Raw genomic sequence first — 25,392 nt, 5'->3', positions numbered from 1 at the left:
TAGTTCTTCTTCGCTTTCTTCCATAAGGGTGGTGTCATCTGCATATCTGAGGTTATTGATATTTCTCCTGCAATCTTGATTCCAGCTTGTGCTTCATCCAGCCTGGCATTTTGCCTGATGTACTCTGCATCTAAGTTAAATAAGCAGGGTGACAATATACAGCTTTGACATACTTCTTTCCCAAATTTGAACCATTTTTCCATGGCCAGTTCTAACTATTGCTTCTTGATCTACATACGTATTTCTCAGGAGGCAGGTCAGGTGGTCTGGTATTCCCATCTCTTTCAGAATTTTCCACAGTTTGTTGTGACCCACACAGTCAAAGGCTTTGGCATAGGCAATAAAGCAGAAATAGATTTTTTCTGGAACTTTCTTTTTCAATAATCTAACAGATGTTGGCAATTTGATCTCTGGTTCCTCTGCCTTTGTAAATCCAGCATGAACATCTGGAAGTTCTCAGTTCATGTACTGTTGAAGCCTTGCTTGGAGAATTATGAGCATTACTTTGCTAGCATGTGAGATGAGTGCAATTATGTGGTAGTTTGAACATTCTTTTGCATTACCTTTCTTTGGGATTGGAATGAAAACTGACCTTTTCCAGTCTTGTGGCCACTGCTGAGTTTTATCAAATTTGCTGACATATTGAGTGCAGCACTTTAACAGCGTCATCTTTTAGGATCGCAACTCAGCAGTGAGTTGCAATTTTGGAGTTCTCGCTGGAGAACATGAGCACACATACTTCTACTCTGCCATTGCGCTCACTTCATGTTCTGGAAAATCTGGTAAAAATTAGGATTAGAAAGGATCATAGAGATTATCTAACCCTAACCCTCTATTTTATAGATAAGGAAAAATTCTGTTGAAGGGTGTCAGCCAAACATGTTGTGAAAAAAAGTTTCAATAAAGACTTTAGTGCTCATTATTGTTCTTGAGCATCTGAAAAATTCCATAACTTAATGTACCAGTTGTTATTAGAATATTTCTTATGGCCAAAGAAAAGAGACCAGCTAAATGTTCATCATAAGATTGATTGAATAAATTATGATACCTCTACACTGAAATGCCTTGCTGTTTAAAATAAAAAATGAAAAGGAACAAGGAAGATCTCTATGTGGGAAAATCTTTAAGATGTATTTACATTTAAAAGAAACAAAGGCAAGGTATGTATTCGAATATTGGTATCAAAGAGAGGTGTTGTTTAGCTTGTATATGCATAAAATGTTCTTTGAAAGGATAACAAATAATAGTGGTTACATATTGTGAAGGGTGGAAATTGGGTGGATGGATACAGGACCTCTTGAGACTTTTTGTTGCATAGTCTTGAAAAATACTTTATGTTTGAGTCGCTTGAATATATTGCTTTTTTCCTTTCCTGCTAAGCTAAGTTGCTTCAGTCGTGTCTGACTCTGTGTGACCCCATAGACGGCAGCCCACCAGGCTCCGCCGTCCCTGGGATTCTCCAGGCAAGAACGCTTGAGTGGGTTGCCATTTCCTTCTCCAGTGCATGAAAGGGAAAAGTGAAAGTGAAGTCGCTCAGTCGTGTCCGACTCTTCACGACCTCATAGACTGCAGCCTACCAGGCTCCTCCGTCCATGGGATTTTCCAGGCAAGAGTACTGGATTAGTAATGTATAAATTTAACATAATTCCAATTACATACAGTTGTAAATTGTTTTTAATTTTCTGATGGAAAGAATAGTTGGTAAAAATAATCATGAACCTTTTTTTAACCCTGATGGCAAAAAAGTGTACAGTATATTGTTGTTAATTATAATTGTTAACTATAAGCATAATTTTACAACTATCTCTACTAGGACTTTTTTTTTTTTATCTTGTATAACTGAAATAAGACGCATTGAACAGCAGCTCTCCATTTCCTCTTCCTCAAATTCCCTGGCAACCACCATTCTCTTTTCATTTCTACCAGTTTGACTACTTTAGATGCTTCATGTAAGTGGAATCATGCAGTGTTTGTCCTTTTGTGACTGTTTGTCCTTTATTTTATTTCGTGTAACGTCCTCCAGGTTCATCCATATTGTCACATGTGACAGGATTTCCTTTTTTTTTCATGGCTAAATAGTATTTCTGTGGGTGGGATTTGGTGTGTGTATCACACATCATCCATTTTTCTGTCTTTGGACATTCAGGTTGTTTCGGCCTCTTGGGCATGGTGAATCACATTGCGATGATCATGAGAGTACAAATATCTTTTTTTCCATCCTGATTTCAGTTCCTTTGGATAAATACCCAGAAGTGGGGTTGGTAGAACATACAGTGTTTTGTATTTTTCTGAGGAACCTCAATACTATTTTCCATAAGTGGCTACATCACCAATAGAGCACAAGAGTTCCATTTTCTCCACATCTTCATCAACACTTACTATTTTCTAGTTTTTTTATCTTCATAATGTTTATTCTATCAGGTGTACATACCTCATTGTGGATTTGACTTCCTTTTCACTCATGATGAATAATGTTGGATGTCTTTTCCTATACCTATTGGTAATTTGTATGTCTTTTTTGGAAAAATCTGTACTCAAGTTCTATGCCCATTTTTAAATTGGACTTTTGTATTTTTGATGTTGAGTTTTCAGTTCAGTTCACTCGCTCATTTGTGTCCGACACTTTGTGACCCCATGAATTGCAGCACGCCAGGCCTCTCTGTCCATAACCAACTCCCAGAGTCTACCCAAACCCATGTCCATCGAGTCAGTGATGCCATCCAACCATCTCATGCTCTGTCGTCCCCTTCTCTTCCCACCCCCAATCCTACCCAGCATTACGGTCTTTTCCAATGAGTCAACCCTTCGCATGAGGTGGCCAAAGTAGTGGAGTTTCAGCTTCAACATCAGACCTTGCAATGAACACCCAGGATTGATCTCTTTTAGGATGGATTGATTGGATCTCCTTGCAGTCCAAGGGACTCTCAAGAGTCTTCTCCAACACCACAGTTCAAAAGCATCAATTCTTCGGCGCTCAGCTTTCTTCACCGTCCAACTCCACATCCATACATGACCACTGGAAAAACCATAGCCTTGACTAGATGGACTTTTGTTGGCAAAGTAATGTCTCTGCTTTTAAATATGCTATCAAGGTTGGCCATAACCTTCCTTCCAAGGAGTAAGCGTCTTTTAATTTCATGGCTGCAGTCACCATCAGCAGTGATTCTGGAGCCCAAAAAAATAAAGTCTGACACTGTTTCTACTGTTTCCCCATCTATTTGCCATGAAGTGATGGGACCAGATGCCATGATCTTAGTTTTCTGACCGTTGAGCTTTAAGCCAACTTTTTCACTCTCCTCTTTCACCTTCCTCAAGAGGCTCTTTAGTTCTTCTTCACTTTCTGCCGTAAGGGTGGTGTCATCCGCATATCTGAGGTTATTGATATTTCTCCCGGCAATCTTGATTCCAGCTTGTGTTTCTTCCAGCCCAGCACTTCTCATGATGTGCTCTGCATATAAGTTAAATAAGCAGGGTGACAATATACAGCCTTGACGTACTCCTTTTCCTATTTGGAACCAGTCTATTGTTCCATGTCCAGTTCGAACTGTTGCTTCCTGACCTGCATACAGGTTTCTGAAGAGACAGGTCAGATGGTCTGGTATTCCCATCTCTTTCAGAATTTTCCACAGTTTATTGTGGTCCACACAGTCAAAGGCTTTGGCATAGTCAATAAAGCAGAAATAGATGTTTTTCTGGAACTCTCTTGCTGCTTCGATGATCCAGCGGATATTGGCAATTTGATCTCTGGTTCCTCTGCCTTTTCTAAAACCAGCTTGAACATCTGGAAGTTCACGGTTCACGTATTGCTGAAGCCTGGCTTGGAGAATTTTGAGCATTACTTTACTAGCATGTGAGATGAGTGCAATTGTGCGGTAGTTTGAGCATTCTTTGGCATTGCCTTTCTTTGGGATTGGAATGAAAACTGACCTTTTCCAGTCCTGTGGCCACTGCTGAGTTTTCCAAATTTGCTGGCATATCGAGTGCAGCACTTTCACAGCATCACCTTTGAGGATTTGAAATAGCTCAACTGGAATTCCATCACCTCCACTAGCTTTATTCGTAGTGATGCTTTCTAAGGCCCACTTGACTTCACATTCCAGGATGTCTGGCTCGAGGTGAGTGATCACACCATCGTGATTAGCTGGGTCGTGAAGAATTTTTTTGTACAGTTCTTCTGTGTATTCTTGCCACCTCTTCTTAATATCTTCTGCTTCTGTTAGGTCCATACCATTTCTGTCCTTTATCGAGCCTATCTTTGCATGCAATGTTCCTTTGGTATCTCTAATTTTCTTGAAGAGATCTCTAGTCTTTCCCAATCTGTTGTTTTCCTCTATTTCTTTGCACTGATTGCTGAGGAAGGCTTTCTTATCTCTCCTTGCTTTTCTTTGGGACTCTGCATTCAGATGAGAATATCTTTCCTTTTCTCCTTTGCTTTTCACTTCTCTTCTCTTCCCAGCTATCTGTAAGGCCTCCTCAGCCAGCCACTTTGCTTTTTTGCATTTCTTTTCCTGGAGATTGTCTTGATATCTGTCTCCTGTACAATGTCACGAACCTCTGTCCATAGTTCATCAGGCACTCTGTCTATCAGGTCTAGTCACTTAAATCTATTTGTCACTTCCACTGTATACTCATAAGGGATTTGATCTAGGTCATACCTGAATGGACTAGTGGTTTTCCCTACTTTCTTCAATTTAAGTCTGAATTTGGCAATAAGCAATTCATGATCTGAGCAACAGTTTGCTCCTGGTCTTGTTTTTGCTGACTGTATAGAGCTTCTCCATCTTTGGCTGCAAAGAATATAATCAGTCTGATTTCGGTGTTGACCATCTGGTGCTGTCCACGTGTAGAGTCTTCTCTTGTGTTGTTGGAATAGGATGTTTGCTATTTCCAGTGCGTTCTCGTGGCAAAACTCTATTAGCCTTTGCCCTGCTTCATTCTGTACTCCAAGGCCAAACTTGCCTGTTACACCAGGTGTTTCTTGACTTCCTACTTTTGCATTCCAGTCCCCTATAAAGAAAAGGACATCTTTTTTGGGTGTTAGTTCTAGAAGATCTTGTAGGTCTTCATAGAACCGTTCAACTTCAGCTTCTTCGGCATTACTTGTCGGGGCATAGACTTGGATTACCGTGATATTGAATGGTTTGCTTTGGAAACGAACAGAGATCATTCTGTCGTTTTTGAGATTGCATCCAAGTACTGCATTTCGGACTCTTTTGTTGACCATGATGGCTACTCCATTTCTTCTAAGGGATTCTTGCCCACATTAGTAGATATAATGGTCATCTGGGTTAAATTCACCCATTCCAGTCCATCTTAGTTCGCTGATTCCTAGAATGTCGATGTTCACTCTTGCCATGTCCTGTTTGACCACTTCCAATTTGCCTTGATTCATGGACCTAACATTCCAGGTTCCTATGCAATATTACTCTTTACAGCATCAGACTTTGCATCTATCACCAGTCACATCCACAGTTGGGTATCATTTTTGCTTTGGCTCCATCCCATCATTCTTTCTCGAGTTATTTCTCCACTCTTCTCCAGTAGCATATTGGGCACCTACTGACCTGTGGAGTTCATCTTTCAGTGTCCTATCTTTTTGCCTTTTCATACTGTCATGATGTTGAGTTATAGGAGTTCCTTATATATTATGGATAATAATTCCTTATCAGATATATGGTTTGCAAATACTTCCCCCTATTCTATGTCATTTTCCTTTGCTGTGTGGAAGCTTTTTAGTTTGATGTCATCCTTCTTGTCTCTTTCTGTTTTGTTGCCTGTGCTTTTGCTATTATATACAAGAAGTCATTGCCAAGACCATGAAGATTTCTCCTATGTTTTTTCTAGGAGTTTTATGATTTTAATTCTTATATTGAAGTCTCTAATCCATTTTGAGTTGCTATTTCTTTTTATAGCACTTATTTTAAAAATAGGCATGAAAAGTCCATTTTCTTTTTATGCTTTTAATATTTTGGGGTAGTTAGATTTTAGCTATGCTAAATAGAGAGGAAGTGCTATCTTGCATTGCCCACTAAGCACATAAGACTTTTTCCGTCAAAACAAATTAACTTCCTGATAAAGAGAGTTTGTATAGTATTTACTTTTGCTGGAGTATCAAGATGGTAAATATATTGAAATTATGTGTTTATGTAGTCATCACTGCATAGATTCAAATGGGCTATATTTTATAATACCGTATGTTTGGTAATGTGTTAAATAAAATACTGTGTAAAAAGTATATGATTAATAGGAATTTCCTTCGCAGATTTTTTTAAAAGCTTAATGCCACATGAAAAATTAAATGACTACATGTTTGCTAAAAGCAAGTCTGAAATGTGCTGTCTTCATGGTGGCCATTTAAACTGAAGGTGAAGGAATTCCATGGTGGCCAAAAAAAAAAAAAAATTGAAGGTTAAGAGGAATCATGTTATTATTTTATTCTCCTTCTTTCCCCCCCTTTCAAGATTAAATTTTCCCCATGGAATAGCAGACCCATTTTGTATAAGGGTATGCATGTAACAAATTTTCCATGTAGAAAACTGTTCCGTTAATTATGCCATCAACTCAAAATATGCTAAAAGAGAAAGAAGTGATATGAGAAAGGCAGGATCTTCGTGATAATTTAAGTACCAATTTGTGGAGAGACAGGCTGATGGGAAGGGATAATAACCTAGATTTGTATCCTTAGAATTAATTCTATTTCCCATTGATGATTCTGCATAGAAAGCAAGAAATTCTGAAAATCTGAGAACTCTTAAACTATGAAGGTTAGCCTTGTATATAGTCTATGTGGTTAATTTATAGGTGGACTCTAAGTTAAACCTTTAGTTTGAACCATTTTATGAGATCAAATAAAAGTGCTTAAATGACTGATTTAATCAACAAAATTTTTATTCTAAATTTATTAAATTTAGATTCATTTTTTTTCTCCTATTCGAAGAACCAACTAACAGCAATTTGGTGTTTACTGTATCCTAAAGTAGGCAAATGTATAAGTAAATAAAGACATATTCTGTGTCGTTAGTCTGTATCCTGCTTTGTTGTGTGATCACTTGGAACCACAGTGATATCCTTCTCATTGAAAAAAGTGGATGTATATGTTTATATGCATAAAAACTGCTTTTAAAATAGGATGTTATGAAATATATCAAGTCTTTGTTTCTATATATCAGCTTTAATATCTGTCAACAAATGTGTATATATAGCCACAAAATGCATGAATGGAAATGTATTTCTTTAAATTTTAGCTGGTGACTATATTTGTGCTATAATACATGCTGTGAGAATAAATTTTCTTTGGATTCCAAAAGTAATGTTTATTTTAGAAAACTTGGAAATAGCTGAAAAGCACCCTTGTATTTTTAAGTCTTGGGGCAACTTAGGTAAAATGCTTTAAAATTTGTGTAGCACCATTGAAAATTGGGCTTAAAAAAGGTCTTTGGTAAACAGTCAATAGGCAAAAACACTCAGCAGGAGAAGCAGTATTAATAGCACTATTCAGTCATATAATTTTGAAATGTGGCATTACTTTTGTTATGTGGAACTAGAAACTAAGAAAATAAAGAGCAGTTAAAGTCAGCGCCCACGTTTTTGGACATTACAGCTCTACTTGTTCTTAGCTTTCTGGTTGACACCATTATCATTGCTGTCATCTTTATTGTATTTATTTTATTGATTCCCTAGAATGCAAACTTAGAAAAGCAGGAGCTAGATACCAGGCATGAAATTTCAGAATATACTTCTGTGTTACAGAAGTGAGAGATGTTTTTGAAGCTGCATCTAAAAATCTCCACATAGGTAATGTTTTTACTCTTCTCCTTTGAAATGGGAAATGCTTTGATAATTGCCAAAGGTTGTTATTTGAGTAGCAGCAATTTTCTGCTTGTCTTAGTCTCTCTAAGAAGCTATTTGTATAGATTTGAATAAGCTGAGGTAATAAATCAGAATAAAGAGAAATAATAGGCCAGGTCAGGCCTTTTTTTTAAGGAAGCAATTATTTATTGCCTATGACATACTCATCAGGAATCCAATTTATAGCTCTCCTTAATCCATATTATCTTTGATTCCTATTGTTCAACTCAAGAAGGGAAATGAGTGACTTTCTTTGTCCCTCAGTACAGATAGACATCAATATGTATATCATTGGTGTCTGTACTTTTCAAAGCCTGTACCAGCTGCAACTATTCCAAATAAAAGTTTTCAATAATAGGGGAAAACTATCATGTTTGTAAAGTTAAGGGGAAAAAGGCAATATATGAAAGTGTTCATGTTATGATGACTGTTTTTACAAAGTACGGAAAAAAGACAGTAAAGAAATGTCTGCAGATATTCATAGGGTTACATTTGGATGGGGAGATTCTACGTTATTTTTCCTCTTCTTTCTGATGCTGTAAATCTGTCTTTTCCAGGAGTTTGTTAGCTTTTCCATTAAATAAAAGTGAGTTCAAAGGCTTTAGGGGAACCCTTCTTATTCAATGAGATTAAGCCCCTATTTTCTGTTTGATGCATGTGAGAATTGTACCTTAATTATTTTAAGTCAAAATATATGTGTGCATTCATTTAAATATGGGTCTACTTATAAGAGTTTTAGAAAGCACATCTGTAATAATTAATATCCACTTTGGGCTTCTATAAAATGTAGTAAAGAAAATTAAGACCTTTGCAAAGCAATCTAGATCTCTAGATTTTTTTTTCTTCAAGTCTTTTGTGTTGGTCTTGTTAATATCTGATCTAAGAGCAATTTCTGCTGGGTCTTCCCAGTCTTCCAACTTGATTTTTACAAAAGCAACAACTCTCTCATTTTTTGCATGCATGTATCATTGATTTATACAATTACACTATTAAATATAACTGGTGTAAACTAATTTGGGAACAAACAGTTGACTGAAAGGTGAACTTTATGAAACTAACACCTTTGTTGTTCATTACTCTCTGTATTATATTAATGTTATACAGTATGTGTTCATTGTGGAGGAGGGAGACAAGGTCTGGCTTCTTTAACTTCATGTGATGATATTGAGATTTATACATGGAGTATATATATGAATAAGTCTTTCCTTTTTATTGAGAAGTAAACCATTGTATGAATATACCTCCATTTGTTTAGTCATTTACTTGCTGATGGACATATTGGTGTTTCCCATAAAGGTGAATGTTTGGACATGACTTAAGTGAATATACATGTTGTTATTTATTTTCCTAGGGTAACTACCTAGGTGTGAAATGACTAGGTTTTATTGTTAGATGTATGTTTAGCTTTTTAAAAACTGTCAAACTTTTCTAGAGTGGTGGTCCTCTTTTGTATTCCCACCAGCAGTTCATAAGCATTCCAGTTTCTACACATTCTTGTGAAGATGTGGTATCGTCAGTTTCTAATTTTTGCCATTTTATATGTGTGGTATGTCATTGTGCTTTTAATAATTTTCCATAATGATGAGGAATTTTGAACATCTTTTCACATTGTTATCTGCATTCTGTAGTTCTTCTTTGAGGAAGTGTCCAAGTCTTTTATCCATTAAAAAAATTATATTGGTTGTTTTCTATGTATACTAGATGCAAGGCTTTTCTTTGCCATGTATTTTATGAATACAATCTCCCATTCTATGGCTTTCCTTCTGATTTTTGTGTCTTTTAATTTCAGTGAAGTTGAGTATATTGATTTTTGCTTTTGTAGTTCTTGTGTTGTTTTTGTCAAACCCAAGATTGCTAGGATTAGGTTTCTTTTAGAAGTTTTATTATTTTAGTTCCTACATTTAGGTCTATGATCCATTTTGAATTCCTTCTTGAGTATGACATAAGGTAAGATGGAAGGTTCCTTTTAATTTTTTTAAATGTATGGCTATCAAGCTATTCTGATACCTTTTTTGAAAAAAATGATAGGTTCTATTAAATTGTCATACTAAATAACTTTGTCAAAAATCAATTGAGCATATATGTGTGGTTGTATTTCTGGATTTACTATTCTGTTTTGATTTTGATGTCTGTCTTTACACCAGTATCGTGTCATTTTGATTATTGTAACTTGATAATAAGTCTTGAGATAAAGTAGTAGAAATCCTGCAGTTCTGTTCTTTAATAAAATTGTTTTGGCTATTTTAGATCCTTTGCATTTGTATAAAGATTTTAAAATTATAGCAGATATTTGTACCAAAAAAGCCTGCTAGGTTTTGATTGGAATTTTATGACATCCATGGATTGAGGAGCCTGGTAGGCTGCAGTCCATGGGGTCGCTAAGAGTCGGACACGACTGAGCGACTTCACTTTCACTTTTCACTTTCATGCATTGGAGAAGGAAATGGCAACCCACTCCAGTGTTCTTGTCTGGAGAATCCCAGGGAAGGGGGAGCCTGGTGAGCTGCCGTCTATGGGGTCGCACAGAGTCGGACACGACTGAGGTGACTTAGCAGCAGCAGCAGCATATGTACATCTGGGGAGAATTGCCTCTTAACAACAGTCTTTCACCTGTGAACATGATATACTTTTCTATTTAGGTCTTATTTACTTTTTTTTCTCAGCACTGTTGTATATTTTTTACTGTAGAGGTCTTGCATATCTTTTTGAGAATTTGTCCTTGTTAAAATACTGTTTCAAGCTATCTTTAAATTTTTTAAAATTTCTGATGAATATATAGAAATAAGTTAATTTGTGTATACTGATTTTTGTATTCTGCAGTCTTGCTAAACTCAAATATTAACTCTAGTAGGTTTTCTGTACACTTAGTAGGGGTTTCTACACAGACAAGCTTGCTGTGATAAAAGACAGTTTTACTTCTTGCTCCCTAATCTGTGTGCCTTATTAATTAATTTACTTTTTCTTTCCTTACTGAATTGGCTTAAGTTTGTAGGCCAGTGTTGCACAAAAGAGGTGAGAGGAGACATTTTTGTTTTATTTCCATTCTTAGGGGAAAACATATAGTCTTTTCATAAAAAATGATGTTGGCTCTGGATTTTTTAAAGATACTCTGTTATCATCTTGAGGAAGTTTTCTCTTATTCCTCGTTTGCTGAGATTTTTATCATGAATGGATGTTGGATTTTATTGAACATTTTCTTTGTATATATTAAGGTGGTTTTTCTTTTTTTAGATTGCTAATATGGTGAATCTCATTGACGTTGAATGTTAAACCAACCATATGTTTCAGAGATAAACTATATGGATGATAATTACCTTTCTATATATTGTATTCACCTCTCTAAATTTTGTTAATTTTTGCCTCTGTGTTCATAAGGGATTTGGTCCCTGGTGTTGTAATACCTGTCTCATTTTGCTGTCAGAGTAAGGCTGGCTGCATAGAATGGGTTCGGAAGTGTTCTCTTCAGTTTTCTTTGAGTGTGTGTGGACTGGTATTTTTCTTTAATGTTTGGTAAAATTTTCTAGTGAAGCCACCTGGGCCTATTTTTTTTCTGTGGGAAACTTTTTTTACTTTGCTTTGTGGGAAGGTTTTTATCTTCAAATTTAATTTCTTTAGTATATAAAAGGTTATTCAGTTTAGTTACCTATTCTTTAGTGAGCTTTGTTAATTTTTTATTTTCAAGGGATTTGGCCATTTTTTCTAAGTTGTTGAGTATATTGGCATAGAATTGTTATATAATATACCCCCATTTTCTATAATGCCTTCTCCTTTTTCCTGATATTCATAATTTGTGTCTTTTCTCTTTTTTTCTGTATTTAGCTAGAGGTTTATCAATTTTTATTGTATTTGCTCAAACAACCAGCTTTGGTTTTATTGATTCTTCTATGTTGCTTTTATGTTTTCTATTTCAGTGATTTCTGCTTTTGTTTACTCTTCTTTTTCTATTTTCTTAGCATGAGGCCTAATCCATTGATACTGACCTTCTATTCTAATATAATCATATCATAGTATTAGTTTTTCTCTAAGTACTACTTTAGTTATGTCTTACGAATTTTGGTATATTTCATATTTATTAGGTTCAAAATGCTTTTCTAATTTCCTTTTAGATTTTTCCTTTGTCCTGTGGGTTGTTGTTGTTCAGTCGCCCAGTCGTGTTCAACTCTTTGCGACCCCATGGACTGCAGCATGCCAGGCGTGTTCGACTCTTTGCGACCCCATGGACTGCAGCATGCCAGGACTCCCCGACCCTAACCGTCTTCGGGAGTTTGCCCAAGTTCATGTTCATTGCATCGGTAATGCCGTCCAGCTCTCTTATCCTCTGACACCCTCTTCTCCTTCTGCCCTCAGTCTTTCCCAGAATCAGGGTCTTCTCCAATGAGTCGTCTGTTCACATCAGGTGACCAAAATGCAGGAGCTTCAGCTTTGGCATCAGTCCTTCCAGTGAATATTCAGGGTTGATCTCCCATAAGATTGACTGATTTGATCTCCTTGCTGTCCAAGGAACTTACAGGAGTCTTTATGGATCACTGCCTTGTCGTGGGAAAGAGGCTTGCATAACTCAGTGAAGCTCTGAACTATGCTGTGCAGGGCCACCCAAGATGGATGGGACATAGCAGAGAGTTCTGACAAAATGTGAAGGCAAACCACCCCAATATACTTGCCCTGAGAACCTCATGAACTGTATAAAAGGTCCTGAGGGTTACTTGAAGCATATTATTTAGTCCAAATGTTTGTGGGCTTTTAAAATGTCTTTTCTGTTATTGATCATTTAATTCTGGAGTAATCAGGGAAGATACTTTGTATGATTTGAATCTTTCACATATATTAAGTATTGTTTTACAACTCAAAAACTTTCAAGTGCACTTGAAAAGAATGTATATCAGTCTTCTCTATTGTTCTGTAAAGGCCAGTTGACCCAAATTAATTGATAGTATTGTTCAAGTTTTCTGTATCTTTACTGATTTTCTGACTACGTATTCAATTAGTTATTGAGACTACGTATTCAATTAGTTATTGAGAGAATAATGGTGATGTCACTGATTGTACCTGTGGATTTGTCTGTTTTGAGTTTTTTGTGTGGTTTGAAACTCTCTTATAAGATGCACAAATATTTAAGATTGTTATTCTATTGACCTCTTTATTATTAGGAAATAATCGTTTTTATTCCTAAAAATATTTTTTTCTCTGAAATCCATTTTGTGTTTAATATGGTCAGTCCAGTTTTCTTTTGCATTTTGTTAACATGATACATTTTCCCCCATTTTTTAAGTTCATTTATTTCTTTCATCTTAAAATGAGTTTTTTGTAGGCAGGATATAGTTGAATCATACTTTTTTTATTCAGTCTGAAAATCTCTGTCTTTTCATTGAGGTGTATAGGTCATTTACTCTTAATGTGCAAATGTCAATTTTTGTAGTTATAAATAAGGATTTAAGAATTTAAATAATTATCACATCTTATAATGTAGCCTGGTTCCTAAATGTTAATTTTCCTTAAACTACCTTGTTTTTAGACTCATTATTTCCAATTTATCTTAGGTCACCGCCCCCCCCAAAGAAAAGCCAAAATGGAGAAACTAACTGGAACTCAGTAAGAAATACAGTGGCCTCCAAGATGAGAAATGATGCTATGGAGATTTCTTAGTTATGTACGAAATGGAGAATGATACCTATAGAGTCATAAACCAGAGTTAACAAAAATGTATTAGCTAGGTTCCATTGTTGTTCTAGGATGCCTTGTAATTTCTCCAGTTGCTTTAGCTTTTAGGTCATTGAGACTCATTTCACTCTGGGAGCTTTTTAAAAATATTTATTCCTAGTACTTTCCCAGATGTGCAGAATCTATTATACTCTAGATTCTGTTTAAGATAACATAATTCTCCTTATGACTTTTGGCTTCATCTACGCTTGAAAATTATAGTCCTACCATGTTATTTAACTCCTTTAATCTTCAGTTTCCCTGCTCCTTATCCTCTCTCACATAGTCTTGACAGCATTAGAGGAAAAAAACTCTTGTGTATTTGGCAGACCTAGAATATCAAACCTACAGGAAAAAATGTGATATGTATGGAGCTTCAGCTTTGACCATGCTGTGTGTAACATTGATTGCTATGTTAGTAGGGTTCAAATCATCATATCACATTCTCACTTCTTTTAAAAAGTAGTTCTTTCTTAGATTGCTTAGCGAAGAACTCTTATCTTCTGTATCCATTAATTTAATAATACTGTATTGTTTTCATTAAGCAAATTTATTTAATACCTATTCTATGCTGGGTAATGGTCATCACTATTCTTTTCCAGAAAGAAGGTAGCTTTTATAAAAAAGTTCTTTGAAGGAGATGGGACACCCACCCAGCCCAGCAGCATCAATGCCATGAGTTAAAGGGTAAAGCATATCTTGACTAGAACACTCTCACAACTAGTTTCTACTAGGAAATGAGTAGCATTATTTTCTACATATTTAAACTATTTAAAATTACTGTAAATTCCAAATTAATAAAGATACTAATTAGTTACATAGAAAAGAGACTGTTATTTCCACCTATCTTGTTAATAAACCAGTAGAAATATTCTCTAGAGTATTCATTCTCAAAGTATTCCTGGACCATCATGTCAGCATCACCTGGGAACTTGATAGAAAATTATTGGACCCTGAATTAACAACTGGAGATGGTGGGGAATCTGGAATCTGTATTTTAACAAACCTTGCAAGTCATCTTGATGCATGCTTAAATTGAAAACCATTGCTCTGAGTATGATATATATCAAGCTCCAGTAAAATAATGGCAAGTTTTCAGCATCACTAATTCTCATTTTCAAACAGCTGCTGCGTAGGTTTTAGCTAATGATCTCCAAGCCCAGCTGGAGTTGATGCCTAGTTACTCCATATTCTTCTTACTTGCTAGTCAATGGAGCACCAGGTGCAGCTGTTGAAGTGTGAAAATAATTCAGCTTTGTAGACAATATTGGCATTTCTTTCTTGATTTTGAAAATGCTTTCATCTTTTTGGTATGGTATTTATTTCGACAATCAAAGCACATCTATTTTAATAGCACTTTGAACCTCTGCTAAAAGTTGAGGAAGTCTCTGAATCTTACTGCCAGTTTAATATCAAAATTAATATCTTAGTTGAATTACAAAGCTTACAAAGTAAATTTGTTGCTTGAAGGAAAACAGCTGATAATACTTGTTGCCCAGTAGAAAATTTGAGAAAACTTGTATTTGTCACCATGAGCTTCCTAATACTGAGTGTTTTGATGAGATTGGTGATGATGTAATGGATGTGATTTTTTGGGAGGAGTTGTATAATTAGACATGTTACCTTTGGTGGATCTGTGTAACTCCATAAACCAGCATTTTTTAAGTGATGGTACAAGGTAGATAAATATACAATGTATAGAAGATTTACTGACATGGGTTATCACTTTACAACTAGCCTTTGAGAAATAACACTTGTTGAGTTTTAGTGTAGTGTCAAAAAATTATCGGAAAATATTATTAAAATTACCTTTTTCCAACTGTTTGTGCATGTGTGCTCAGTCTTATGCGACTCTTTGCAACCCCATGGACTGTAGCCCTGGGGCTCCCTGTCCGTGGGATTTTCCAGGCAAAAAGAATGGAGCTGGTTGCCATTTTCTTCTCCAGTTTCTAACTGGGGATCTGTACAAAATCTGTGTCTGATTCCTTCACAGACTCCAACCCAAATACTATGTGGTAATATTTTGAATGGAAAAGCAGTTATGAGAATCCAGTTATCTTCCATTGTTAGACATATAAAAATAAATGCAAAAATGTTAAAAAGTCACCCTTTTTACTAAATTTTTGTTTTTGGAAAATGGTATTTTCACAGAACTGTCATTTTTGCTAACATGCTTTATTATTTTTAAATTAATAAATATTTTTAAGTTTTATAGTTTTCATTTCTCATATGATATTGGTAGATATAACCTACACTAATGAAAACTCTTTGGAGCCCCTAATTTTTAAGTGTATAAAGAGAGGTTCTGAGCTTAATGAGTTTGAGAACTGTTGATTTGGGTTACAGTTCATATCTCAGTATGGTGATTAAGACACTGTGTTTTGGCCTCTACCTGCTTGTCTGCCTCATGTTTTACTTTGTCCCTACCCATTTTTTCATATTCTGAACTTATCAAGAGCCACTTTTAGGATCTGAATGCATCATGCAGTATTATACCTCCAAGGCTTTTGCTCAAGTTTTTCTCGGCCTAGAATGCCTTTCTTTTTCTACTCAGGAAATACTTTCTTTCTCAGTCTTCTTTGTGAATCCTTTCCTAGGCATCCCATTTATGGGACCTCCATTGCATCTTATAAAATTTTATTATAATGCCATGCCACCAAACTAAGCCAGGATTAGGCTTATCTCCAGGACCAGATGAATTATAAATTAATAGATTCTTAGTAAATATTAATGGAATTAGTTAATTAATCTAGTGTAAAGAACTAGGTTATAAATTATCACAATATTCTCATTACTTAAAGTGTAAAATGCAGTATCAATCTGCTCATTATCTGAATTTTTGCCATAATCATAAGAGATACATATTAGCCTTACTCAAGGTAGACATGAGTTTGAGCAAACTCTGGGAGATGGTGAAGGACAGGGAAGCCTGGCATGCTGCAGTCCATAGAGTTGCTGAGTTGGACACGATTGAACAACTGAACAACACTGAATAAGACAGAATTATGGAAAGAGTGTGTCAGCATCCCACTCCTTCTTAGTTAATTGTCACCAGCCTGCTTCTGTTTTTATTTTTGTTCTTTCCTACCTTGTTAGAGGCTCAGTGGAGAGAATCCTTTAAAACAATCTATATGCTAGCAAGCAGGCTTCCCCATTGGGCTCGGCGGGTAAAGAATTTGCCTGTAATGTGGGAGGCACCGGAGACGTGGGTTGGATTCCTGGGTCAAGAATATCCACCAGAGAAAGAAATGGCAACCTGCTCCAGTATTCTTGCCTGAAAAATCCCATAGACAGAGGAGCCAGTGGGCTACAGTCCATGGGGTCGAAAAGAGTCGGACACGACTGAGCAACTAAGCACAGGTATTTACCTAGTGGTAACTGACGCCAGATGTCCTATGGTCTCAGCTCTCATCAGTGCAGAAATCCTGTCTACATCTTTTGGTGGGTCCTCATGAAGCCTCTGGGGCTTTTCCTTATGGCTCAATAAAGAATCTGCCTGCAATGTTGGAGACCTGGGTTCAATTCTTAGGTGGGGAAGATCCCCTGGAGAAGGGCTTGGCTACCTACTCCAGTATTCTTGCCTGGAGAATCCCTTGGACAGAAGAGTCTGGTACATTACAGTCCATGGGGTCACAAAGGGTCGGACATGAGTGAGCGACTAAGACCCATGAAGCCTCTAGATGAGTTATCTCTGGAGATTGATAGCTTACCTCCCCCTAAACTGCACATATCTTTTCTTTGCACTGCTAGTTATTTAAAAAGCTCATTCCATCTTGAGACATAGTCTATCTTATCTTCTAGAGTGATTCTATAGAAAGGATGCCTCCTTTTCATAATAACTTTTCAAATATTTCAAGATAACTTTAGTACATTTTTGGAATTTCTCCTCTCTACTTAAGTGCACTGGGTGTTTTAAAAGCAGTTTTTTGTGTGGCATGTGTTACCCAGCTCTTTCCCATCCTGAATATACTCTATTCTTTGTGTATGGCTGAAATGATACCTAATATTACATGTGTGACAAATATAAATTTCCTAGGAACAGTGCCTTCCTGTGATTTAAGAGAGTAATGACTACATTTTGGTTAGGCTTTGGTATCAGGTTGAAGTTTTGGGTTCTGACTCTATTCCTCAAAACTCTAACTAATCTGACACTACGTTTCCATATTATTACCTTATAAGTAATAGGTATAGGGTTACTTTAAGAATTAAATGAAGTAATACATGTTTAAACACATAGCAGCACTGCTTCTGGCCCATAATAAAGGCTCAATAAGTGGAACATTTGTTACTTTGATAATTGTATGCTTATCAGTTCAGTTCAGTCGCTCAGTCGTGTCTGACCATTTGCAACCCCATGAATCCCAGCATGCCAGGCCTCCCTGTCCATCACCAACTCCTGGAGTCTACCCAAACCTGTGTCCATCGAGTCGGTGATGCCATCCAGCCATCTCATCCTCTGTCATCCCCTTCTCCTCCTGGCCCCAATCCTTCCCAGCATTAGGGTCTTTTCCAATGAGTCAACTTTTCACACGAGGTGGCCAAAGTATTGGAGTTTCAGCTTCAACATCAGTCCTTACAGTGAACACCCAGGACTGATCTCCTTTAGGATGGACTGGTTGGATCTTCTTGCAGTCCAAGGGACTCTCAAGAGTCTTCTCCAACACCACAGTTCAAAAGCATCAATTCTTCAGTGCTCAGCTTTCTTCACCATCCAACTCTCACATCCATACATGACTACTGGAAAAACCACAGCCTTGACTAGACGGACCTTTGTTGGCAAAGTAATGTCTCTGCTTTTAAATATGCTATCTAGGTTGGCCATAACCTTCCTTCCAAGGAGTAAGCGTCTTTTAATTTCATGGCTGCAATCACCATCAGCAGTGATTTTGGAGCCCCAAAAAATAAAGTCTAACACTGTTTCCCCATCGATTTCCCATGAAGTGATGGGACCAGATGCCATGATCTTAGTTTTCTGAACGTTGAGCTTTAAGCCAACTTTTTCACTCTCCTCTTTCACTTTCATCAAGAGACTGTTTAGTTCTTTGCTCTCTTCCATAAGGGTGGTGTCATCTGCATATCTGAGGTTATTGATATTTCTCCCGGAAATCTTGATTCCAGCTTATGTTTCTTCCAGCCCAGCGTTTCTCATGATGTGCTGGAGTCCTCCTCCAGCTGGTCAGGGTTCCCTCAGGATGGACGGCGTCGGCAATAAGAATGAGAAGACACAGCGAGTCGTGGTGTTTCCAAGTGTCTTCTGACTTTATTGTTTTTAAGACAGCTTTTATACTTTCAGTTGTACATAGAAACAAATGTAAAGTGTAGAGTCATGCAAAATCAGATCAATGGGTCAGCAGTTTTTGACCCTTATCGGAACCAGGACACTGTTTGCGTTTCTTAGTTACAAAGAGTTAAAGTTGTTTACATCATCTTTGGGCCTGGAGGCCTGCTAACATCCTGTGACTCCTTTATTGATAAGGATTGATCAGCCAGAACACTTTTGTATCAGGCACAGAAAGTACCAGAGTTACATTTTTTAAAGAATACAGGCACAGCAGATTATGACAAAGAATTCATAAACTCAGAGTTTCAAAGTAAAACCTGTTTCTCTGTAATCTATCTTACGCCTTGAGCCTAGCAGAAAAGAATGTGGTCCCATAAAGTCATGGCACAGCAAGCTGAGACAATGTAGCACAAAGATCAGTGCTTAGCAAAATCACCAGCTAAATTAACAATTGCCTTATTATTTGTATTAAAGCTAAACTTTTACTTATATAAATTTCTAACTATTATGTTTTCATTATATAGGCTAGATATGTGAATAATAAAAACATAGTGAGTAAATATAGACTAAGTAAAGTAATATTTTTCATGTTTTCTAATAAGCCCCTTTTTCTACAAAGGGCTCTGTGTCCATTGGGGCTTTCTGTGTGGAGGCTCTCAATGTTGTTTATTGTTACGGAGCAGTCAAGCACATTAATTCCAAGGGCACAGGTACATTTATTAAGCAAACCAATATGCTAGCAAGAGGAATTTAAATTAGCATACTCTATATCCCAGATAATTTTATTAGGGTGTTACCATTCAGGGGCCTTATCAATTGAGATTTCAGATAGATCTATTTTAGAAGAGAATCAGGAAAAGGCCTTTTGTCTAAGTCACAGAAAATAAGAGATTTAGCAAATATCAGAAAGATAGATATCATCTTTAAGGTGAGCGCTGAGGCAGCCTTCCGAGAATCCCTGAGGCCTGAGAAGCCGTGCTCGATCAGTCCTCTTCCTCATGACCTTGCCGTGGGTGGGATCTCGTGAGCTGGCTCCCAGCAATGATGTACTCTGCATATAAGTTAAATAAGCAGGGTGACAATATACAGCCTTGACGTGCTCCTTTTCCTATTTGGAACCAGTCTGTTGTTTCATGTCCAGTTCGAACTGTTGCTTCCTGACCTGCATACAGGTTTCTCAAGAGACAGGTCAGATGGTCTGGTATTCCCGTCTCTTTCAGAATTTTCCACAGTTTATTGTGATCCACACAGTCAAAAGCTTTGGCATAGTCAATAAAGCAGAAATAGATGTTTTTCTGGAACTCTCTTGCTTTTTCGATGATCCAGCAGATGTTGGCAATTTTATCTCTGGTTCCTCTGAACCAGCTTGAACATCTGGAAGTTCATGGTTCACGTATTGCTGAACCCTGGCTTGGAGAATTTTGAGCATTACTTGACTAGCGTGTGAGATGAGTGCAATTGTGCGGTAGCATTCTTTGGCATTCCTTTCTTTGGGATTGTAATGAACAGTGACCTTTTCCAGTCCTGTGGCCACTGCTGAGTTTTCCAAATTTGCTGGCATATTGAGTGCAGCACTTTCACAGCATCATCTTTGAGGATTTGAAATAGCTCAAGTGGAATTCCATCACCTTCACTAGCTTTGTTTGTAGTATGCTTTCTAAGTCCCACTTGACTTCACATTCCAGGATGTCTGGCTCTAGGCGAGTGATCGCACCATTGTGATTATCTGTGTCGTGATGATCTTTTTTGTACAGGTTTTCTGTATGTTCTTGCCACCTCTTCTTAATAGTTTTTTTTTTTAAGCTGTTTTACAGCTAAATAATTTGTTGTTAAATAATTTTTAATTGGAGCATAATTGCTTTACAGTGCTGTGTTGATTTCTGCCATACAACAGTGTTACTTTGCCGACAAAGGTCCCTCTAGTCAATGTTACGGTTTTTCCAGTACTTGTGTATGGATGTCAGAGTTGGACGGTAAAGAAAGCTGAGCACTGAAAAATTGATGCTTTTAAACTGTGGTGTTGGAGAAGACTTGAGAGTTCCTTTGACTGCAGGAAGATCAAATCAGTCAATCCTAAAGGAAAGCAATCCTGAATATTCATTGGAAGGACTGAGGCTGAAGCTGAAACTCGAATACTTTGGCCACCTGATGTGAAGAACTGACTCCTTGGAAAAGACCCTGATGCTGGGAAAAATTGAAGGCAGGAGGAGAAGGGGATGACAGAGGATGAGATAGTTGGATGGCATGACCCACTCCATGGACATGAATTTGAGCAGTCTCCGGGAGTTGGTGATAGACAAGGAAGCCTGGCATGCTACAGTTCGTGGGTCACAAAGAATTAGACATGACTGAGCGACTGGACTGAACTGAATACAACAGTATGCTGCTGCTGCTGCCAAGTCGCTTCAGTCGTGTCTGACTCTGTGCGACCCCATAGATGGCAGCCCACCAGGCTCCCCCGTCCCTGGGATTCTCCAGGGAAGAACACTGGAGTGGGTTGCCATTTCCTTCTCAATGCATGAAAGTGAAAAGTGAAAGTGAAGTCACTCAGTCGTGTCCAACTCTTCGCAACCCCTTGGACTGCAGCCTACCAGGCTCCTCCATCCATGGGATTTTCCAGGCAAGAGTACTGGAGTGGGGTGCCATTGCCTTCTCCACAACAGTATGAATCAGCCAGTATACATATGTCCCCTCCCTCTTGAACCTCCCTCCCACCCCATCCCACCCTTCTAGGTTGTCACAGAACACTGTTGATTAAATCATTTTATAATCAAATTTTACTACTGTGTTACTTGTCAACTTAGTCACCCTGGAGGCCTTTATGGCTTCCCAAATGATCCATCTCTATATTTTGAAACCCAGTATCTTTTCAAGGCTCAACTTATCCAGTGTATCTTTCTCCATAAGTTTTTTTACCCCAATTCTTGGTTTCAGAATTAGTTCTCTGTTATAGCATTTATTACAATGGCATTTATTTGATTTTGTATACGATGTAAATTTAAAGTATGAATAGATTACTTGCTGCTGCTGCTGCTGCTAAGTCCCTTCACTCGTGCCCAACTCTGTGCGACCCCATAGACAGCAGCCCACTAGGCTCTGCCGTCCCTGGGATTCTCCAGGCAAGAACACTGGAGTGGGTTGCCATTTCCTTCTCCAATGCATGAAAGTGGAAAGGAAAGTGAAGTCTCTCAGTCGTGTCCCACTCGTAGCAACCCCATGGATTGCAGCCTACCAGGCTCCTCCATCCATGGGATTTTCCAAGCAAGAGTACCGGAGTGGGGTGCCATTGCCTCTTGAGAAGTGTATAAAAAGATATGAGGGATGTTTGCGATGTCTTGGTAAAACTTGAGAAAAGGATAAAGAATATTGGTTGGAATCCCCGTTTCCTATCAGAGTATTCATTTCAAGTGATTGAGATATGTACAGAATGAAGTCAGCTCACCCATAATTTTTAACTATAATGTTCTATCTTTTAAGAATGGGTACTTGCAAAAAAAGTGGTGCTTTTATATAATATCCTGCTGTATTTAATTATGTAACCATACTCCTTCCTCTTATCGAAGCAGATTAAATCTCAGATGACAAGTATAATGTGGAGCACAGGCTCTAGAATCAGATTGACCTGAGACCATATCCTGAGGTTAGTATTCAGCTTATGATCAATTAACATGTTTGAGAATCAGTTTCCTCATCTAAATGAGAATAATAATATTGCCTCTTAGGGTTGTTTTAAGAATCAAAACTTGAGATAATGCATATAAAACACTGAACATGGAGTATGTGTATAAAGAATGATACATTTAAGACACGTAAAGTCAGTGTTAGCTGTTAACAATATTATATTTCATATAGGTGATTAATGCATTTTTCAGATTGGTAATATAAAGGAAGGTTGTTATAAGAATTTCACATTTTAAAATTTGTATAATAACTGTAAAAAACTAGCCAATATAAGTATAATACATATTCCTTAAACTTAGTAACCTTAGCAGTAAAAAGAAAATAATTATATTGGTAGTTATTAGATTGATGGGATATTTATCAGCTACTTTAATATTCTTACCTAGTAGATCCTCTTAAGAACATTAACCAATAAATCTTTAGTCATAATTCATTAGTGAAATGAAATTTGGGAAGAAAATTTGATTTTTATTTTGTAATATATTTTCACTAATCTTAAGAGTCAATATATAATTAATGCACAAACATAATAAATATGTATTTTGTAAGCCATGTATTTACAAGGGTCTAGAAGAGTCCTTGTATATAGGGACACAGGTCTTTTACCCCTTATATATGTTTATTCATAGGTATTTTATTCTTTTCAATGTAATTGTAAATAGGATTGTTTCTTTAATTTTTCTTTCTAATAGTTCATTGGCAGGGTATGGAAATGCAACTGATTTCTATATATTAATTTTGTATTCTGCAGCTTTACCAGATTCATTGATGAACTCAAGTAGTTTTCCTTAGGGTTTTCTAAGTATCATATTATATGTCATCTGCAGTCAGTGACAGTTTTACTTTTTTCTTTCCAATTTAGATTCCTTTTATTTTTCTTGTCTGATTGCTATGGCTATGGCTAGGACTTCTAATACTGTGCTGAATAAAAGTGGGGAGAGTGGGCATCCTTGTATTGATCCTAATGTTAGAGGAAATGCTTTCAACTTTTCACTGTTGAGTACGATGTTACCTGTGGGCTTATCATATGTGGCCTTTATTATGTTGAGGTGTATTCTCTATGCCCACTTTCTGGAGAGTTGTTTTTTTGTTTGTGTTTTTTTTAAATCATAAATGGGTGTTGAATTTTGTCAAAACCTTTTTCTGCACCTGTTGAGATGATTATATAGTTTTTATTCTTCAGTTTGTTAATGTTTATCACATTAGTTTATTTGTGGCTGTTGAACCATCCTTGCATCCTGATATGAAGTCCATTTGATCATGAAGTATGATCCTTTTAATGTATTTTGTATTTGCTGTGCCAATATTTGTTGAAGATCTTTGCATCTAAGTACATCAGTGATTCTAGCCTATAATTTTGTCTTCTTGTGCTCTCTTTATCTGGTTTTGGTATCAGGGTGTTGCGGCCTCATAGAGTGAGTTTGGAAACATTCCTTCCTCTGCAGTTTCTTGTAATAGTTCAGGAAGGATAGATGAAGCTGGTCCTTATGCTTAAGCCGGCTTGCTGGTATGAGTCTCAGAGGATTCTGGGGATTTTGCCTGCCTACTGGTAGTCAAAGCTGGGTCTCAGTGTCTCTGGCTGTGAAGCTCTGGAAGATCTGGCTCTAGTGCCTTCACACTGGTATGTGCAGCTGTGTCCTGGGCCCTGTGGTGGCTAGAGTCATGTTCAGGGACTGCTGTGGGCTCAGGGGTGTTAAGGTGCCCTGTCTGCTGGTGGGTGGAGCTGTGTCCCACCTGGTTAGTTGCTTGGCCTGAGGAGTCCCAGCACGTGTGGGTGGGGGGTGGAGGGAGCTGGGTCCTGACATTAATAAGCTAGAGGGAGTATTCCAGAATGACACTTGTCAACACCAGTGTCCACATGGTAGGACATGGCCCCCAAATGGCTGCCACCAGTGTCTTTGTGTCAGCGTGAGCTCCAGTTGCCTCCTGCTTCTCTGGGAGACTCTCCAAGATCAGCAGGTGGGTCTGACCCAGGCTCCTTCCTTACTGCCATCTGCCCTGGTTCCAACAACAGACAAGATTTTGTGTCTGCCCTTTCAGAATGGAGTCTCTATTTCCCACAGTCTTCTGAGTCTCCTGAAAATAAGCTTCACTGATCTTCAAAGCCAGATGCTCTGGGGGCTCATCTTTCTGGTACACGACCCTGGGCTACAGAGCCCGTTGTGGGGCACAGACCCCTTATTCCCTGGGGGAGAACCTCTGCAGTTGTAATAATTCTACCATTTGTGGGTCACTCAACCCAAGGGTTGAAGTTTTGACTACTACAACTCCACCTCTCCTATCCATCTCCATTATGGTTCCTTCTTTATACTTTTAGTTGTAGAAGATCTTTTCTGGTAGGTTCAGATCTTTTTCATCAATAGTTGTTCTGTAAATAGTTGTAATTTTGATGTGCTTATGAGGGGAAGTAAGCTCAGAGTCTTTGCTGTCTTGGGAATTCCTCTTACTTTATTTTCATTTTTATTCACTTACATACTTAAGTTTCCTTGATACTTCTTTCAGTTTTGTTTTCTGTTTTTGTTCTTGCCTCTTTTCTTTTCTATTCATTCCTATAAATTACTTTTACACTTGAAGTAACTAGAAGTTACAGTTTGATTTATACATAGTGTTTAAAACACTTGGAATGTGTTTCTGAGTCTTTATACAGCATTTTTTCATGGTTGCTTTATGTATTACATCATATAAATATCACTTGTCACAGTTTACTGGTGTCATCAGTTTACCAATTCAAGTGAAGTATGGGAACTACCTCTATTTACATACTTTTACTATCTGCCACTTACAACATAATTGTACTAAGTATTTCTTCTGCATACATTTAAAATCATATCATACAATGTTATAATTTTTGCTTTATATGTCAAACATATTTTTGAAAACACAAG

General features: G+C 37.3%; 1 protein-coding gene across 50 annotated transcripts in view; it reads left to right on the top strand.

Moving 5' to 3' along the window:
- The window catches only part of HS2ST1 (heparan sulfate 2-O-sulfotransferase 1), a 195,653-nt gene that overhangs the window by 120,052 nt on the left and 50,209 nt on the right, over window positions 1–25,392 (top strand). For 24 of the 50 annotated variants that reach the window (XM_081489932.1, XM_081489952.1, XM_081489944.1 and 21 more), the window contains one exon: window positions 22,393–22,466. The exons of 16 other annotated variants lie outside the window; for them this stretch is intronic. Coding sequence is in view for 5 of the 34 variants with exons in the window: in XM_081489908.1 (XP_081346034.1) it covers window positions 11,955–12,140 (186 nt within the window). In the remaining 29 variants the exon portion in view is untranslated. Of the gene's footprint in view, window positions 1–7,680; window positions 7,795–11,954; window positions 12,141–22,392; window positions 22,467–25,392 lie in introns of all 50 variants that reach the window. 10 more of the 50 variants (XM_081489934.1, XM_081489935.1, XM_081489925.1 and 7 more) reach the window with 4 other exon arrangements.

This window comes from Giraffa tippelskirchi, chromosome 5, assembly GCF_054371585.1.
Source record: "Giraffa tippelskirchi isolate mGirTip1 chromosome 5, T2T-mGirTip1v1.2.pri, whole genome shotgun sequence".
NCBI classification, from domain to species: domain Eukaryota; kingdom Metazoa; phylum Chordata; class Mammalia; order Artiodactyla; family Giraffidae; genus Giraffa; species Giraffa tippelskirchi.
The sequence above is the reverse complement of the archived record's forward strand: the minus strand, read 5'-3'. Positions and strand labels throughout refer to the sequence as shown.